The 19,320-nt window shown below is 42.3% G+C and overlaps 2 protein-coding genes across 3 annotated transcripts in view; one reads left to right on the top strand and one right to left on the bottom strand.

Moving 5' to 3' along the window:
* Positions 1 to 1,349: 1,349 nt before the first annotated feature.
* On the top strand, positions 1,350 to 4,823 carry UROD (uroporphyrinogen decarboxylase). 2 transcript variants are annotated; one of them, XM_010982264.3, is made up of 10 exons: positions 1,350 to 1,445; positions 2,064 to 2,176; positions 2,296 to 2,375; positions 2,452 to 2,514; positions 2,737 to 2,934; positions 3,061 to 3,222; positions 3,571 to 3,708; positions 3,863 to 3,963; positions 4,045 to 4,111; positions 4,583 to 4,823. In XM_010982264.3, the coding sequence occupies exons 1-10, from the start codon at positions 1,426 to 1,428 to the stop codon at positions 4,742 to 4,744; spliced, it is 1,104 nt and encodes a 367-aa protein (XP_010980566.1). In that variant the 5' UTR covers positions 1,350 to 1,425; the 3' UTR covers positions 4,745 to 4,823. The 2 variants fall into 2 exon arrangements, with proteins under 2 accessions (XP_010980566.1, XP_010980567.1); XM_010982265.3 differs by having other exon boundaries at positions 1,351 to 1,445; positions 2,064 to 2,201.
* Positions 4,824 to 5,592: 769 nt separating this feature from the next.
* The window catches only part of ZSWIM5 (zinc finger SWIM-type containing 5), a 137,018-nt gene continuing 123,290 nt past the window's right edge, over positions 5,593 to 19,320 (bottom strand). Inside the window, exons 12-14 of the mRNA XM_010982263.3 lie at positions 9,779 to 9,942; positions 9,197 to 9,278; positions 5,593 to 8,465 (exon numbers count right to left, since the gene is read on the bottom strand). Coding sequence (XP_010980565.3) covers positions 7,603 to 8,465; positions 9,197 to 9,278; positions 9,779 to 9,942 — 1,109 coding nt within the window. The 3' untranslated portion in view covers positions 5,593 to 7,602. The remainder of the gene's footprint in view (positions 8,466 to 9,196; positions 9,279 to 9,778; positions 9,943 to 19,320) is intronic.

The following is a 19,320-nucleotide window of genomic DNA, read 5'->3' as shown; positions in this document are numbered from 1 at the left end:
GTTAAGCACCGCACTCTAACTCTGAGCTATACCCTCCCTAGCTCATACCATATAATTATAACTCATACTATATAATTCAGCCATTTAAAGAGTACAATTCAATAGTTTTGATATATTACATTAATTTAAAAAACTGGTAAAAATATATAACAAAAATTTCCATCTTAACCATTTTTTAAAGTGTACAATTATCTATTTCCAAAACTCTTTCATTACCCCAAATAGAAACTTTGTACCCTTTAAGCAATAACTCCTCATTGCCCCCACTCCTCTGCCCCTGGTAAATTCTAACCTACTTTCTGCCTCTATGAATTTGCCTTTTCTAGGTATTTCATACAAGTGGAACCAAACAGTATTTGTTCTTTTGTTGCCTGTCCTACTTCACTCAGCATGTTACAACAATGTTGTAGCATATATCAGAACTTTATTTATTTTTATGTCCGAATAATATTCCACTGATATATACTACATTTTATCCATTCATTCGTTGATGGACACGGGTGGAAACTTTGTTTTGATATAGTTTTCAAATAATTGAAAGAAAGAAATAATAAATGAGCCCATGTAATTTTGACAGTTTTTCTTTTTATTCTCCATAGGAAGCTGGGAACACAGTGGCTCTCTTCCCTTCTCTCCAAGCTATTCGTATGCTATCACACTACTACAGGATAAAGTGAACAAGTACATCTAACAAGGGTCAGCATGATCTGGACTCTGTAGACATCTCTAGCCTCTTTAATTCCACCAGCTTGATCTGGTTCCCATAAAGCCATTTATTTGCTTTTTTGCGTCTTGTCTTTGCACATGCTTGGAACACCCCCATCCCTCTCCCCTATTAAATGGAGCCCTTGCTAGTTGCTTCTAGCTTTTTCCCATTAACACATTTACTATTGTGATTGCTGATTTCTCAGTTTCGGCATCAATCTGTAGCTCCTTAAAGGAAGGAGCTGTCTTGTTTACTACAATAATCTCTGCCCGCCTCTTACTAGATAATGTAAATATTTAATTATTTCGGTTCCCTGTACAATCTGGTTACATACTTTACTGTATGCCTGGTTGGACATACAGTAAATGGAGAATCATGGAGAGTGGGAGTGAAAGTGAGATGTGGGCCGAGTCTTCGGGATTCCCAGGCCACGGGAGGAGAGCAAATCCCTTGTGCCACATAAAGTGTAGTTACAGCGAAGTCCTTTTCTGGGGGCGTTTGTTGTTGCGTCGCTACAGCAAACTTTACGGTGAAGAGAAATAAGAGGTCCTACCGGCAGCAGTCGGGACTGCCCGGGAGCCGTTGCCGGAGTCTGATCATGTGACTTTCAACATGGCTACGGCTTTGGCTCATCCCAGGAAGGGGCGGAGCCTGGGCAAGGGGCCGGCTCAGATTCAGGCTATATTGGGAAGGGTGCTTGCGTTTACTGACAGCTTATCATGGAGGCGAACGAGTTTGGGTGAGTTCCCTATTACCGTGCAGCGGGGCTTCTGACCTGAGTCTTTCCACTCAGGACTCTGTCCCTATACCCCTCTTCCCCAACCCTGGAGACCTCACAACCTGAACCCAAGTCGCTGGAATCCCAAATTCTTCAGCCATGGATTCCTGAGACGTTCATCCCAGGGACTACTTATCTGGACTGCGTACCCCAGACTTTCATTTAGGAGATGCCCCCTGAACTTTCTAGACCTTGACTAGCATCCCTATTTCAGACCATCATCTCTGATCCCTCCATGGCTATCCCTTAGCCTGGGGATCTTCCAGCCTCGGAACCAGCCCATTGGTACCCTGGTTCACTGGGCTTTGGTCCCCTCACCCCGACTCTCCCAGTTCCTCCAGTGGCTTTGAGCTTGGGGAAGCTGTGACTATGTGTAGGGTAGAGGCCCCAGCACTGGCCCCTCTAGTCCTGTGCACCACCTGATAGAGAAGAGGCAGAATCAGCAGGGAGCCACAGCTTGGTAGCTGGCCTGGAGAAGGCAGATAGCGGTGCCGAACTGAATCTGCCTTAAGAACCCAAGCCTTGCCCAACCCTCAACCTAGTTTATTGACACCTACCCCAACCCTTCCTGATCTCCAGACCCCAGGGTTTTCCGGAGCTGAAGAATGACACCTTCCTGCGAGCAGCTTGGGGAGAAGAAACAGACTACACTCCCGTTTGGTGCATGCGGCAGGCAGGCCGCTACTTACCAGGTCAGGTCAGGGCCTCTGAGACTAGGTAAAACTCTGGAGAGCGAAAAGTTTTTGAGGGTCAAAGGAGGGCCCTAGAGGTTCCTCAAAGCTGAGCCCTGCCTTCCTTTTACTGTCTGCAGAGTTTAGGGAGACTCGGGCTGCCCAGGACTTTTTCAGCACTTGTCGCTCCCCGGAGGCTTGCTGTGAACTGACTCTACAGGTAAGGCGTCCACAAAAGAGGGAGGATTGTATGCCCTCAGCTTGCCACCTAGCAACTTGTCTTCTGTTCCCTACAGCCACTGCGTCGCTTCCCTCTGGATGCTGCTATCATCTTCTCCGACATCCTTGTTGTACCCCAGGTACCTGCTCATACATGATTCTCAAATGGGTGAAAAAGGGAAAAGACAGTCAAGGCTCAAGATAAGCACTTAACCTCACTGGACAGAGTGAAAAACTTAGGCTGGAAGAGATGGAGTTTGGCTGACTTTTATTCTCCTTTACCTCTTTCCTGGCATGGATTGAACAGAGCTCTTCCTCCTGGAGTTACAGGTTGGAGACCCAGATGTTTTCTCCCCCTCCAGGCACTGGGCATGGACGTGACCATGGTGCCTGGCAAAGGGCCCAGTTTCCCAGAGCCGTTAAGAGAAGAGCGGGACTTAGAGCGTCTCCGGGATCCAGCAACAGTGGCCTCTGAGCTGGGCTATGTGTTCCAGGCCATCACCCTCACTCGACAACGGCTGGCTGGGCGTGTGCCATTGATCGGCTTTGCTGGTGCCCCGGTAATATGGAACAGGGCAGGGACTTGGGCTTGGAGAAGTAACTCTGGCAGGTCTGGGTGTAGATAAGGGAAGGAGGTGTCAGTCTGGCTTCTACACCTGTGACATTCTCTCTGTATCCTTTTGCAGTGGACTCTGATGGCATACATGGTTGAGGGTGGCGGCTCAAGCACCATGGCTCAGGCCAAGCGCTGGCTTTACCAGAGACCACAAGCCAGTCACCGGCTGCTTCACATCCTCACTGATGCTCTCGTCCCGTATCTGGTGGGACAAGTGTCTGCTGGTGCCCAAGTAAGTCCTGAGCGAGAGACGAATAGGTTGGGGTTTAAGGACCGGAAACAATACAGTTCCTTACACCCGAGAGGGTAGGTGTCTTAATGCTAGGCACTGAAAGAAGCTTGGCTGAAGTTAAGCCCAGACACTGGCAGGGGGGCTTAATGTTCTGTGTGTTAAAAGACCAAAGCTAGCACTGGGATCTGGAGAAGGCAAAACTTTTGGACTGGATCTGGGTTTACAAGCTTAGGCAGTGTCAGGGGTTGAAGTCACTTGGGGGAAAATTGGGGCACATTCTATGTGCGGGGCCAGAGATACTTCCTCTTTGTGTGTTATGCATTTCTCTTCACCACTGTCTAACTGTAGGCATTGCAGCTCTTTGAGTCCCATGCAGGGCATCTTGGCCCACAGCTCTTCAATAAGTTTGCATTGCCTTACATCCGTGATGTGGCCAAGCGAGTGAAGGTTGGGCTGCAGGAGGCAGGCCTGGCACCAGTGCCCATGGTAAGGATGGGGATGGGGGAGTGAAGGTGGGCCTATGGAGCTTTCAGGGTCATGGACCTATGTGACCACTGGAGGGCAGCAGAAGTGCAACTGAGATACATTAGCAGGCATAGCAAGGCCCTTTGCAGTGTTAGAAATTTGCCCTTTCCCCTAGATCATCTTTGCTAAGGATGGACATTTTGCCCTGGAGGAGCTGGCCCAGGCTGGCTATGAGGTGGTTGGGCTTGACTGGACAGTGGCCCCAGAGAAAGCACGGTGAGTAAGGGAAGGTGAAGTGGAGGGGGTGTAGCTGCCATATGTGCAGTTGGCAGAATATGGCACTCACTCTGCTTCTAGGGACCGTGTGGGGAAGACGGTGACCCTGCAGGGCAACCTGGACCCCTGTGCCCTGTATGCATCTAAGGTAACAACCAGGGTCCCTATGTGTGTTTGTGAGTTTGTCTCTGTACACTCCCATGATTGTGGATATGGTTGTTTATTACTGTGTGTTTTATTATCTGTTTATCCCTCTCCTCTCCTCTGTTCGTACCTTTTGAGCTCTTGGAAGGCAGGAATTTCTTCTTTGCGGGGGGGTAAGGTAATTAGGTTTATTTATTTACTTATTTATTTTAATGGAAGTACTGGGGATTGAACCCAGGACCTTGTTCTACCACTGAGCTATACCTTCCCTGCTTGGATTTTCTTTTTATTGATTTTGTTCACTTGTGTTTTCTTAGTGTCTGGCCCATAATAGGCATCTGATAGTTTTTTTGCATGACTGAATGAGTAACACTGAGTAGAAGCATGCCTACATGTATGTGCATCACTATTATGTATAGGGAGGGCAGACGCTTGCTGGTCCCCCCCGTAGCCAGTGCCCTGTTGGTCCCCCCAGGAGGAGATTGGGCAGATGGTGGAGCAGATGCTGAATGACTTTGGGCCACAGCACTACATTGCCAACCTGGGCCATGGACTTTACCCTGACATGGACCCAGAACATGTGGGGGCCTTCGTGGATGCCGTGCACAAACACTCACGTCTGCTTCGACAGAATTGAGCATACACCTTTTCCCTGAAGTACCACTAACAAAAATGATTGTTTCCAGGAGAATAAAAGTTCCAGAGTTGGAGTCTCACATGTGGTTTTGTGAAAGGTCTGTGCCCTCAGCCTCAGTTCCTTCTTAGCCTCTGTTCCTTCCCTGGGCCTCTCTCTGCACCCTCTCCCACAAATCATGGGAGATGATGTCAGTGAATATCTGTGGGACTTAATGTCAGAGCCCTTACCACTATCTTGCTCTCAGCTCTCCAAGCCCCAGAGCTACATGGGGTTGATTAGAGCTGTAACATTTGCAGAGAAATGGGGTCCCTACAGCATATGAGGCCAAACTGACAGAGCTTTGTGTCTGGGGAGGGAGGTTTAGATCAGAGAGGGCTAGAGTACTTCGGAAAGGCCTGTTGAGGAAGATGCAGTCTAGGTGAGCAGGGAGAAGCTGAGAGGCCTTCAGCTTTGACACTAAAAGATGGGAGGACATAAAAACTCAGAGCCAAGTTGCTTAGGATTAGAGCCTTAGACTTGCATCACTGAGGCAAGAGGGCTTCTGAAGCCAATAGGCCCCATGGCCCTCAGGGTTCTGCATCCTTTTCTGAGCACACCCTCTAGTTTTTTCAGTATCTTGGTGTTTCTGCCCATCGTGGTGGTACCTACTTCTTGGGACCAGGCTCTGACATGTCTTTGAGCTCTGGAAAGGGGTCTGGTGTGGCAGGAAATCCTTCATTTGTCATTCCACATCTTAAACTACTAGGAACCCACTGTGCTATAGGCCCACCCAGCTCGCTGTCCCAGCCAGGGTGATGCAGGAGAGAGAGAAGGGCCCCATTTATTGAAAACACAATTTCTGATTTTAGAAAAAAGATCTTTTCTGTGATCCATGATTTATTCATAGAAAAGCGCTGTGAGCTCACACACTTGCTAAAAAACAGCAACTGTGATACAGAAATGGGAGTGGCATTTTTTTTTTCAAACCAGCCTACTGGGCTGAGAAGTTGTAGGGCCCATGGCTGGACAGTAACACTTCAGTAGCCACAAACAGCAAACACAACTTAACTGGTTAGTGTGGAGGGGAAAAAAAAGTGACACAGTTTGTCAAAGAAAGGAAATAAAGCAGACAGAGAGGTCCTTAGTTCACACTCTAGCTACACCACCCTTTCCCTATCATACCCCACCCCCTACTTGGGAACTAAAACATGAAACAGTAAACCCCAAGACACTGGCATCTAAATGACTCTTCTGAGTGCCCTTGCTACCTCCTGTAACAATTCCAGGCTGAGCAGAGGGGTCAGGAAGGTAGCAGGAACATGACACACTGCGGAGGTCAGCCAGGGCTAAGACAGCGGTTGCCCATTAGGGCTAGAAACTAGTCAGAAGGGGGAAGGCCAAATGCATTCCAGCCCCAGCCTCCAAGTCAACGACCAGTGGGGCTATGACAGAAGCAGGCAGAGAAAGCTTGAGGTAGAAAGGCAGAGGAGGAAAGCAAGTACAGGGTGAGAGGAGGAATGTGGCGTTGAAGGAGCCGCTCGGGGTAGACGGAGACTAGTGCTTAGAAGCTTGTGTGGTGAGACAACGGTGAATAAAGGAGGCACAGAGATGGAGAACGTGCTTAGCTGGTGAGAAAGACAGGAACGGGGACAAGAGATCCGGCATAAAGAAAAGGGGCACATTCACGTAGACCGTCAAACATGAATTCACTAACACGTTGAAATATACCCAGTTATACATATAAAGACAAATACACACAAACATGTTTATACACACTCATATATGCCCAGATACACACACACTAAATATGCATTGACAAACATCAATACACACACAGGTATGTATTATGTGTTCACAAACGTGCACACCCTCACACACAAACCCACCATCCAGCAGATGTATTTGCACACAGGCCTGACAAAGATACACGTATATGTGCACATACAGGCACGCACAGATATATCTATGCACACAAACACACGGACTTCACCATACAGATCTACACACACACATACAGAATGGGAGAGGAAACCAGACACTAACACAAAAGTGACCAGAACAGATGAACATTATGAGCTCAGGGGCCTCCCAGACCTTCACTTTCTCCCTGCTCTTGTTTCTCAGAAGCTCAGCAGGCTCTTAGAGAGGCTGTGTGAGGCAGGAGAAGAGCTTCGGCGTCCTCGTGGCTTCATGCGGTGAAAGTCTAAGTCCAAACCAGGCTCTGCCCCTCGCCCGTCACTGGGCTATAGATGCCCACCTGCAGGCCCGGGTTTCTGCATAGACTAGACTCGGGATTTACTCTAATGGCTATTTTTCTCCTTGCCACCCCCAATCTTCCACTGCCAACAGCATATACTCTGCAAGGGAAACCTGAGAAATGGTTGTGAGTCTCCTCAGAAAACAAGCCTATCTTCTCACCCACAGCTACTTCAAGTACCCATCAAATTAGAACCAGAATTATAAATAGTTACAACTTTACAATGTAATTGGCAACACATATACTATAGTATTTACAGTACCATAAATGCTTCTGTTTCTCTGGTTAAGCAATCCCTGAGACGGAACAGTGTTCTGTGTTTGCCAAGGGAGAGAGGGCCAATGCCCAGGACACGCAGGATACAGGGGCGTGAGGTGGCATGTTGTGGGTTTCTGATCGGTCTGCAGGGCCCAGATCCTTCAGGAATAGTGGGCTGTTGTGAGAACCTTGCCAAGGCAGGCTACTGGCTAGAGTTGGACTCTCCCCACGCTTTGCCCTGTGGTCCTTTGGCTTCAGCCACAGGTGCTCAGAGTCCTCTCAGGGTAGACAGATGTTTGTGTCCGTGGCCTGACCTGATGGTACTCGGAGCCCAGGCTGCCCCAGTAGTGAGCTGTCTGCTTTCTCAGCCAAAGCGCTCTCGCACCAGCAGCATCAGCTTCTTCTTGCCTTTGTAGATTTGTTTGAGGTTGTCGATGAACTGGGCAAACTGCAGGTGGCCATCCTGGGGCAGCAAGAAGGTCTCCCGGGCCTTGCTCAGAAACTCAATGAACTCTCCATAGTGGCGAGGGCTGATGTGTGTCAGGCGCGAGTGTGTGGTGTTGATATAGGCATTGATGGTGGCATCCAGCAGCTGGCGCAGGGGAGCTTTGTCAGTGGACATGAGCTTTCCTGAGCTGCGGCGGCCTGGGATGCCAGCCAGGCCAGGTGCAGTCACCGTGCAGCGCCGCAGGATGTCTGAAAGCACCGTGGCACAGTGCACACTCTTCACCACAAGGGGAATCAGGGCTGCCAGCTCATTCTTGCCCAAGGAGTGGCTGAGGGCACACGCCCATAGCACATCGTTGATGGCTGGGTGGGTGTCCTGGTTGTAGGCCAGGTTGAGATGGCTCATGGCCAGTGAGGCCAGCTTGAAGGCACGTAGCGGGTAGCCACGGAGCTCCATGTAGCGGGCGATGGTGAACAGCTGTGAGTGAGTCATGCCACCCGCGGCAGCATCGATGGCGATCTGGTAGGCTGCTTCAAAGGCGATGTGGTCCTTCTCACAGAGTGTAAGGGCCGACAGGGCACAGCTCTGTGGATCCTTCATAGCACACTGCAGGGCTAGTGTGCGGGCACAGCTAGCCAGCTCCTCCCGCTGTGGGTAGTCAAGACTGAGGCGCAGAATAGTAGTGTGGGATACGGCTGTGGCAGCCACAATGCTGGTAGCCTCGGTTGGGGTGAAGAGTGTGTACCAGCTCTGCAAGATGCTCACCAGGGCCCGCACACCTGTCAGGGAGAGCCTGAGCTCAGCCGTGGCCATCCGGGTCCTGATCCAGGTCTGCCCAGATTACCATTTGGGGTCAGAACTTGGCCTGCAAAGATGAGTTCTCCCTCCTCCTCAGCAGCCTTGAGATGATTTGAGGCAACCAGGGCAAGGGGAGCATCCCAGATGGCCAGACCATTTTTGGGGTCTGTTCCCATCCCTTCCTTTCCCAGGTCAGAGGTTGAAGGTCTCTGCAGGTGCTCTTAGCCCCTCACAAGGATGGAGCAACAGAGCCTCTGTGGTTTGCCTGCCCCAAGGCAGAAGTTGCAAATCTGCCTGGGGGTTCTAGCTGAAGTGGGGCCTCTCAGGGTAGAGTCTTGTGCTGGGGCTTTGGGCTCTAGATGGGGTCCTGAGCTTCCAAGTTGTTGGGGGTTTCTCAGAAGCATGGACAGGGACTGGGACCAACAACCGGGCCAACTACCTCCCAAGGGTGCACTTGAGAATTGGTGGTGGAAAATTCATTCTCAGAATGTCTCTGATCAGAGGGTCAAAGTGCTGCTGACATCAGGGTATGGTCCAAGCAGTGAGGGCAGAGCTTAGTCAGGATGAACAGAGCCATCTTCTACCAGCAGCCTCATCCTTTCCTAGGCCATCAGTAATAGGAATATGAGAGCTCTAAGGATTCATTGTCCTGTCCCAAGGGTAGGGCCTAGGAATCCTTTCCCCTGGGGGTAGAGGGAGGTGGGAGACTCACCCACTTCTGTAGCACATGTCACCAACCACCGCACCATCTCCCGGCGCCTCCAGTTAAGGGTTGATAAGGTCATCCTCATCACCTGGGCAAAAAAAGAGGCATTCCCAGTGGGCTAAGTGTAACGGCTATAACTTCCCCCTCCCCACTTCCCTTTGCCATTCATTTATGCAACAAGTATTTATTGGTGCTTTAAACAGCTATCTCTCCTCTGATAAATACAGAGACAAGTTTGTTTAATTTCTGCACTACCCCTCCCACCAGATAGAAGATTTCTCTGATGACCTGTAATGACTAAAGCCCTTATTACCATACACTGCTTGACTTGGAGGAATGGGGGTGTGGTAGGGAGAAGACGGGGACCCTGTGGAGCCTAAAGCTACACTGCTTAACTTAACTGGCCTTAACTTCAAAACAGAGCCCCAGATTGAGTCCTTACCTTCTGTCTAGCCTGGAAGTTGTGTTCTGGGGACACAGAAGGAACCAGACCTGACCCTGCCCAGTCCAGTTCCCTGGGATCTTATCTTCTACCAATTGTTACTGCCCAGAAGACTAAAGTGGGGATGGCCCACTCCTCTTTCATACCTGTAACCCCAGCTCCAGGGCCACATTGAGCAGGGTGCTGTCTGTACTACTGTCTGTGGGAGTAGCAATCTTGAATGCATCTTGGGCCAGTTTGAAGATGAGGGAGGAAGAATGGATGTGCTTCTGTATTGCTTCCAGGATTGTTCGGAGCCTCAGAGTGTCCCCTACAGGTGCCAAGAGAAGGGGCAGGAGCAAGGTCTTCTTTAAAATTTCCCTGAACAGTCAGCTGATCACAACAGGTACTGGATGAACTGGCTGCTATCAGTGCAATGAATGCTTCTGAATGCTACCATCCCTTCTGGGTGGTCAAGCTGTCTCCACTGAACCTACTGAAGGCTCCTTCCTTTCCCAGGCACCCACGTGAATTCACTTCTTTCCACCTTTTCATTTTCCTCCACCCTTCACCCTCTTTTCCCTCAGGATCTTTAGGTCCCAGAAATAATCTCCTTGAACACCTGAGTTTTGAGAGCTACTTATAGAGGAGAAGGAAGCCATATTATTGCCAAAAAAAGGATGCCAGTCCCATAGTTTGCCTCTCAGCACAGCTCCCTGGAGCAAAAGGAGTTGGCCCCCACTTCCTATTCAGTAGGCAAGTATGAGTGCACAGAGTTAAGGAATATACTGCAGGAATGCTACATATACCATGAAGTGAAGGTCACTGCATGAAGGCAGTAGAGTATGTGAGAGACTGGTGTATCTTATGAAGGGGTAAAATGTGAAATAGAGATAGAACAAAGAATAGCTCTTATGTTTTACAAAGAGATGCAGTGGTAAGAGCACACAGGCTCTGGAGTAATACATCGGGAACAGATCCAGTTCAGCCAGCTGCCAGATCCGTTACTTAGGCTATAAAATGAAAACAATAACCTTCTAAGGTGGTTGTGAGAATTATAAACAATTTGTGTACAGTTAATATTCTATGATTCTACTTTTATATAAAAAAAGATAAGTAGCAGTGTGTGTACAGCATATGTGTGCGCACATATATGAACGGAAAATATCCGGGAATATTTGTAACACTCTCTTAGCAGTAGTAATCTTTGAGTGTCAGGATTATGAGAGAGATTACCTTTCTTTCTTCTGTCATCTTTAAAAACAACTAAAAAAATTTATAGACTTTGTTCTTAAAGTGGTTTTAGGTTTACAGAAGATTGCGCAGGTAGTACAGAGAGTTCTCATATACTCACTGTCTCCTCTTCCAGTTTCCTCTATTATTAATGACTTACACTGGTGTGGTCCATATGATGAACTAATGCTGATAATTATTACTAACTAAAGTCCATAGTTCACTCTATGGGTTTTTTTTTTCTTTTTTAGTTAAGTAAAAGGAGATTTATTCAGAGAGGTGTACACTCCATAGACAGAGTGCAGGCCATCTCAGAAGGTGAGAGAGTGACTGCGAGGTGCGGTGCTGCTAGTTTTCATATGCTGACAAGTGGGAGGATAATTCCAACTACTTTGGGGAAGGGGCGGGGATTCCCAGGAATGGGGCCTCCGCCCTCTTCTAGGGGTTTTGACAAATGCATAGTATCATGGATCCACTATTACTGTATCATACAAAATAGATTCATTGCTCTATAAACTTCCTGTGCTCCACTTTTTCATCCCTCTCCTCATTCCTCCCGAGACTGCTGATCCTTTTACTGTCTATAGTTTTGCCTTTTGCACAATATCACAGATTTGGAATCATAGTATGTAACCTTTACAGAATGGCTTCCTTCACTGAACAATATACATTTAAGGTTCCTTCATATCTTTCTGAGGCTTGGTAGCTCATTTCTTTTTTTTTTTCTTATTGAGGTATAGTTCATGTACAATATTACATAAGTTTCAGGTGTACAACACAGTGATTCACAATTTTTAAAGGTTATAGTCCATTTATAGTTGTTATAAAATATTGGCTATATTCCTACAATGCATCCTTGTAGCTTATTTACTTTATACACAGTAGTTTGCACCTCTTAATCCCCTCCCTTTATCATGCCGCTCCCTGCTCCCCTCTGGTAAATGCAAGTTTGTTCTCTATATCTGTTTCTTTTTTGTTATATTCATTAGTTGTATTTCTTAGATTCCACATGTAAGTGGTATCATACAGTATTTGTTTTCCTCTGTCTGACTTAATTTACTTAGCATAACTAAGATCCTCCATATCCATCCATGTTGTTGCAAATGGCAAAATTTCATTTTTTATGGCTGAGAACTATTCCATTGCGTGTATATAGCATATCTTCTTTATCCAGTCATCTGTTGATGGACACTTAGGTTGATTCCATATCTTGACTATTATGAACAGTGCTGCTATGGACATCGGGGTGCATGTTATCTTTTTGAATTAGTGTTTTAGTATTTTTCGGATATATATGTAGGAGTGGAATTCTATTTACAGTTCTTTGAGACACCTCTGTACCATTTTCCAGTGGCTGCACCACTTTCATTTGCATTCTCACCAACAGGGAATGAGGGTTCCCTTTTCTCCAAATCCTTATCAAAATTTGTTAGTTGTGTTCTTTTTGATGATAGTTATTCTGACAGGTGTGAGGTGATATCTCATTGTGGTTTTAATTTGCATTTCTCTGATGATTAATGATGATGTGTATCTTTTCATGTGCCTGTTGACCATCTGTATTTCTTTTTTGGAAAAATGTCTATTCAGGTCTTCTGCCCATTTTTAAATTGTTTTTTTGATGTTACGTTGTAAGAGCTGTTTATATATTTTGGATTTAACCCCTATGGGTCATATTATTTGCAAGTATTTTCTCCCATTCAGTATGCTGTCTTTTTGTTTTGTTGATGGAATCCTGTGCTGTGCAAAAAATTTAAGTTTAATTAGGTCCCATTTGCTTATTTGCACTTTTTATTTCCTTTACTTTAGGAGACAGATCCAAAAAAATACTGTTACAAGTTATGTCAAAGAATTTTCTGCCTACATTTTCTTCAAGGAGTTTTATGGTTTCTGGTTTTACATTTAGGTCTTTAATCCATTTTGAGTTTATTTTTGTATATGGTGTTAGAGAATGTTCTAATTTCATTCCTTTGCAAGAGTTGTTCAGTTTTCCGAGAACCAATTATTGAAGGGTAGCTCATTTTTGACTGGTAAATAATACTCCACTGTATCGACTACCTTTGTATTTTTTTTTTATCCATTTATCTACTGCAGGGCATCTTAGTTGCTTCCAGTTTTTGGCAATTACAAATAAAGCTGCTATAAACATTTGTGTGCTGGTTATTGTGTGGACATGAGTTTCCAACTCATTGGGGGAAATACCTAGGAACATGATTGCTGGATCATATGGTTACACTATGTTTGGCTTTGCAAAAAAACTGCCAAACTGTCTTCCAAAGTGGCTGGACCTTTTGCAGTCTCACCAGGAATGAATGAGAGTCCCTGTTGCTCCACACCCTCACCAATGTTTGGTGTTGTCAGTGTTTTGGATTTTAGCCATTCCAACAGATACGTAGTGGTATCTAGCTTTTGTTTTAATTTGCATTTCCCTAATGACATATCATGCTAAGTGTCTTTTTATATGCTTGTTTGCTATCCATATATCTTTTTTGGTGAGGGATAAGTTCAGGTCTTTAGTGCATTTAAAATTCCAGTTGTTTATTTTCCTTATTGCTGAGTTTTAAGAGTTATTTGTATACTTGGGATACAAGTCCTTTATCAGATGTGTTTTGCAAATATTTTCTCCCAGTCTATGGCTTGTCTTCAATTTCTTAACAGTGCTTTTCACATAAGTTTTAAAATTTAGCGAAGTCCTACTTATCAATTTTTCTTTCATGGATTGTGATTTTGGTGTCATATTTTAAAAAGTAATTGCCAAACCCAAGGTCACCTAGATTTTTCTCCTATGTTATCTTCTAGAAGTTTTATAGTTTTGTGTTTTACCTTTATGTCTATGATCCATTTTGAATTAATTTTTGTAAAAGGTGTAAGATCAGTGTCTATAATCATTTTTTAAAATGTGGATGTACAGTTCTCCCAGTACCATTTGTTGAAAAGACTATCCTTTGCTCCTCTGCCAAAGATCAGCTGACTATATTCGTGCGGGTCTGTTTCTGAGCTCTCTATTCTGTCCCACTGAACCACTTGTTTGTTCTTTTGCCAATGCCACAGTTTGATTACTATAGCTTTATTTTAAGTCTTGAAGTCAGCTACTGTTAGTTCTCTGACTTTACTGAGACATAATTGACATATAATATTCTGTTAGTTTAAGTTGTATAATGTGATTTGATATATTTATTGCAAATGATTACCAAAATAAGGTTACTTAACATATCTATCACCTCACATAGTTACTTTTTTTTTTTTCATTGAGGTGAGAACGTTTAAGATCTATTCTCTTAGCAAATTTCAAGTGTACAATAAAGTTAACTATAGTCACCATTGCTGTACATCAGATCCCCAGAACTTATCTATCCTAAAACTGGAAGTTTGTATCCTTTGGCCAACATCACCTCATTTCTTCCACCTCCTTCCCCTGGAAACCACCAATCTACTGTTTTTACAGTTCAGCTTTTTTTAGATTCCACATATGTGAGATCATACATTTGTCTTTCTCTGACTTATTTTACTTAGCATAGTGCCCCCAAGGTTCATCTATATTGTTGCAAATGATTGATTTCCTTCTTATTGATCGCTGAATAGTATTTCATTGTATGTGCATGTGTGTGTATGTGTATGTATGTATACTACACTTCCTTTATCCATTCATCTGTCAATGGACACTTATGTTGTTTCCAAATCTTGGCTATTTGAATAATGCTGCAATGTAATGAACATGGGAATGCAGATATCTCTTTGAGATAGTGATTTCATGTCCTTTGGATATATGTCCAGATGTAGGATTGCTAGATCATACATGGTAGTTCTACTTTTATTTTTTTGAGGAACCTCCATACTATTTTCCAGAGTGGCTCTACCAATTTACATTCCCACCAACAGTGCACTCCATATCTCTTGTCTTTTTGATAACAGCCATTCTAACAGGTGTGAGGTTATAGATTATTCGTATTAAATCTTCTTTCTTTTCTAACATATGCATTTAATGCTACAAAATTTCCCTCCAAGCACTGCTTTCTCTACATCCTATACTTTTGACCAGTTGTATTTTAATGTTCATTTAGTTCAAAATATTTAAAAATTTCTCTTGAGACTTTGTCTTTGACATGTGTGTTACTTAGAAGTATGTTGTTTAAACGCCACATATTTGGGGATTTTCTAGTTTTCCTTCCATTATTAATTTCTAGTTTAATTCCACTGTGATCTGAGAGCATACCTTGTATGATTTCTATTCTTCTGAATTTATTGAGGTGTGTTTTATGGTTCAGAATGTGGTCTATCTTGGTGAATGTTCAGTGTGAGCTCGAAAAGAATGTGTATTCTGATGGTCGTCTGATGAAGTATTTTGTAAACGTTAATTATATCCAGTTAATTGATAGTGCTGTTCAGTTCAAGTACACCTTACTGATTTTCTGCCTGCTGGATCTATCAATTACTGATAGAGATATTTTGAATTTTCCAACTATAATAATTGATTTGTCCATTTCTCCTTGCAGTTCTATCAGTTTTTGCCTCACATATTTTGATGCTTTGTTGTTAGATGCATATACATTAAGGATTATTATGACTTCTCAGAGAACTGACGTATCTACCACTATGTAATGCTCCTCTTTATCCCTGATAATTTTCCATGTATTGAAGTGTGCTTTGTCTGAAATTAATACAGGTACTCCAGGTTTCTCTTGAATTGTGTTAACATGTATACCTTTCTCCATACTTTATTGTTGTTGAAGGAATCTGTGGTTAAGAGACAATTTTAGAGATGAAAATAACAAACCGGCTCAATTAGTATGCATGTTTTCCTGGGAGAGCATCTTTTCCAGAGTCTTTCTGCTTTCAGTGCAGTTAGTTTGGTAGTGAGTCTACAGGGTATGGAGAGTGAGAGCAAGAGTGCTTGCAACACCTAATATGTGTGGTTTGTTTTTAAGCCCTGGCCTCTGTTTTTAGTAGAAAATATATGGAAAGGTAAAGCACAGAAACTCAATTATAGAAGAGTTAAGTATCTGCCTAAAGGTACTGGGATAAAAATGAGGCCCAGTGCTATTTAGTGTTTGCATTTAGAGTCTATTAGCTTGTTTTAACACTGCCTCTTTATTAGTTCCTTTATCTATCTAGTAATTAATTATAGTAAAAATATACAATAAAACTTGCTATTTCAACCACTTTAAGTGTATGATTGAGTGGTATTAATCACATTCATAATGTTGTGTAAATATCAGCACTATCTATTTCCAAAACTTTTTCACCACACGAAACAGAAACTCTGTACCCATTGGCATTAATTCACCACTGCCTCTCCCTTTAGCCCCTGGTAACTGCTATTCTACTTTCTGTCTTTATTAATTTGCCTATATAAGTGGAATATAATTTGCCTATGTAAGTGGAATCATACAATAATTATTCTTTTGTATCTAGATTATTTCACTTAGCATAACGTCTTCAAGGTTCCTCCATGTTGTAGCATGTTATCAGAACATCATTTTTTATGACTTGATAATAATGTTCCACTGTATGTATATACCACTTTGTTTATCCATTCACATGCTGATGGCCACTTGGGTTGTTTCCAACTTTTGGCTATTGTGAATAATGCTGCAATGAATACTGGCATATAAATTACCCGTCTGAGTCCTTGTTTTTAATTCTTCTGGGTATATAACTAGGAGTGTAATTGCTGGATCATATGTTAATTTTGTTTAAAATTTTCAGGAACCATCACACTATTTTCCACAGTGCTGCACCACTTTACACTCCCACCAGCAATGTACAAGGATTCCAATTTCCCCACATCTTCATCAACACTTGTTATTTAAAAAATTTTTTTAAAAAAATAATAGCTATCTTAGTGGGTGTGAAGTGGTATCTCATTGTGGTCTTAACTTTCATTTCCCTAACGACTAATGATGTTGACCTTTCTTTCATGTGCTTATTAGCCATTTGTATATCTTCTTTGGAGAACAGTCTCTTCAAGTCTTTTGCCTATTTTTAAATTCAGTCATTTGTCTTTTTGTTTTTGAGTTGTAGTTCTTAATATATTCTGTATATTAAACCCTTATCACATATACAGTTTATAAACATATTGTTGTCTTTTCACTTTCTTGATAATGTCCTTTGATGAACAAAAGTTTTTAATTTTCATGAGGTCTGATTTATTCTTTTCTTTTGCTGCTCATGCTTTTGGTGTTATACCTAAGAATTCATTGCCAAATCTGAGGACATGAAGATTTACTCCTGTTTTCTCTTATGAAATTTATGGCTTTAGCTCTTGTATTTAGGTCTTTAGCTCTTGTATTTAGGTCATCGATCCTCTCCCTTTTACTTTCAATCTATGTCTTTATATTTAAAGTGGGTTTCTTGTAGACAACATATAGTTGGGTCTTTTTTTTTTTTTTTTAAATCCACTGTCAGTCTCTATCTTTTAATTGGTCTATTTAAACAATTCACATTTAAAGTGATTATTGATACAGTTTAATATCTACCACATTTGTAATTGTTCTTTACTCATTGCATTTTTTTCTTGATTTAAAAAAAAAAATCTTTCACTTTTTCTGACTTATCTGGTTTAAACTGAGGATTTTCCATGATTCAGTTTTCTCATCTCACGATCTTATTTCTTTAAAAGATTATTTTAGTGTTTGCCTTGGAGTTGTAGTATATATTTACAACTCATCTATTTTCAAATAAGTATACCACTTCATAAGGTACCTTATAATAGCATTCTCACTTCTCCCCTCTGTCTGTAACATCACTGCTTTCACTGACTTCATTTATCTTTAAGCTGCAGTAACCCAATACATTCCTATTATTATTCTGAACAAGCAGTTGTCTATTAGTTCAATTAAGAATTAAAAAATAACCCAAATGATTTATTTTACCTTCATTTATTCCTTTCTAACACTCTTCCTTTTTTTTTTACATAGATCTGAATCTCAGATCTATATCATTTTCCTTCCCTCTGAAGGACTTCTTGCAAGTACTTTATTGTCTCTGGCAATAAAGTCCCTCAGTTTTTGTCTGAGACAGTCTTTATTTCTCCTTCACTTTTGAAGGATAATTTACTTATCGATACTGAATTCTAGGTTGGTGTTTTTTTTCTTACAACATTTTAAATATTTCACCTCACTCTCCCTTGCTTACATGGTTTGTAAAGTGAAGGTGATATAATTCTTATCCTTATTTCTCTATAGGTAAGGTGATCTTGTTCTCTGGCTTCTTTCAAGATTTTCTTTTTGGTCTGTGATTCTTTGCAGTTTGAACAGGATATGCTTAGGAGAAAATTTTTTGATATTCATCCTGCTTGGCGTTCTTTGAGCTTTCTAGATCTGTGCTCTGGTTTCTGTTACTAATTTTGGAAAATTCTAGCCATTATTACTTCAGATATTTCTTCTCTCTTTTCATTCTTCTCCTGGTATTGCAGAATATACTGTATATATTATATATCTTTCATAATTGTCTCATAGTTCTCAGATATTCTGTTCTGGACCCCCCTGCCCCCATTCTTTTTTCTCATTTCATTTCTCATTTTTGCATTTCAGTTTGAGATGATTCTTTTCACATTTATAATTCTAAATTTTGGAAATAGTCACCATGGCTCAATGTAGAAAAGATACAAAAGGTAAATAATGAAAAACTATTTCTCCCCTTTACCTCTGACCCTCATTCACCCAACTCTAATCTTATAAGCAACCAATATTATCAGTTTTTGTTTTACCTTCCAGGATATTCTATGCATAATAAGGAAATACTTTATTTCCTCTCTCTTAAAAAAAAAAAACTCCACAAGTGGTAGCATGGTATATACAGATTTGCATGTCATTTTCCCCCTACATATCAGAATATCTTGGAGATTATTCCACATCAGGACATAAAGAGCTTCTTGTTCTTTTTTTAAAATAAATGGCTACAGAGTATCCCATTTATGTATGTATAGGTCCACAACTGCTTATTCAAAACCCCTGGGTTCTGAATGCATTTGAAATTCATTATTTTTAAAACTACATAAAGATAATTTGTGCATATACTATATTTAATACCCACAGAGGGTCTGGGGCAGCATCCCATAATTAAACATATTACTATTTGTGCAGTGAAAGTATGAACATTCACAATAGGTAGGACAAATAGTAAAATTAATATTGTAGTTTTGACATAGTAATAAACTGATAAATGAAATAGTGTGATATAGACCACAAATACTTAGTATTCTTTATTCATAAGGAAAACATTCAATAAAACCTCAAATCAAGCTAAGTATCTATACACAAGCATACAATAAATACTTCTTCCATCTGGTTTCTTGAGGATCTTGGACAAAAGGCTTCATTCTCATTGCTATCACTGTCACCAAAGATTAAAGCTGGGTATTTAATGATGGCCAGGAAAGTGATTCTTTAATGATGATACAACACTACAATAGAAATCCTTAAAAAAGGTGTAGTTCTAGCATAATGTCTCTCATTAATACAGATTTCTAAATAAGCAG

The sequence above is a fragment of the Camelus dromedarius genome, chromosome 14, assembly GCF_036321535.1.
Source record: "Camelus dromedarius isolate mCamDro1 chromosome 14, mCamDro1.pat, whole genome shotgun sequence".
In the NCBI taxonomy this organism is placed as follows: domain Eukaryota; kingdom Metazoa; phylum Chordata; class Mammalia; order Artiodactyla; family Camelidae; genus Camelus; species Camelus dromedarius.
Note: the sequence above shows the minus strand (reverse complement) of the source record. Positions and strands in the feature narration are given on the sequence as shown.

What these genes read in the sequence shown, in the direction of transcription:
- UROD (XM_010982264.3), top strand. Translation starts at nt 1,426, where the DNA reads ATGGAGGCGAACGAGTTTGG. An exon ending in GCTGTGAACTGACTCTACAG is followed by an intron (nt 2,376 to 2,451) that starts GTAAGGCGTCCA and finishes TGTTCCCTACAG; the next exon opens with CCACTGCGTCGCTTCCCTCT. An exon ending in TCGGCTTTGCTGGTGCCCCG is followed by an intron (nt 2,935 to 3,060) that starts GTAATATGGAAC and finishes ATCCTTTTGCAG; the next exon opens with TGGACTCTGATGGCATACAT.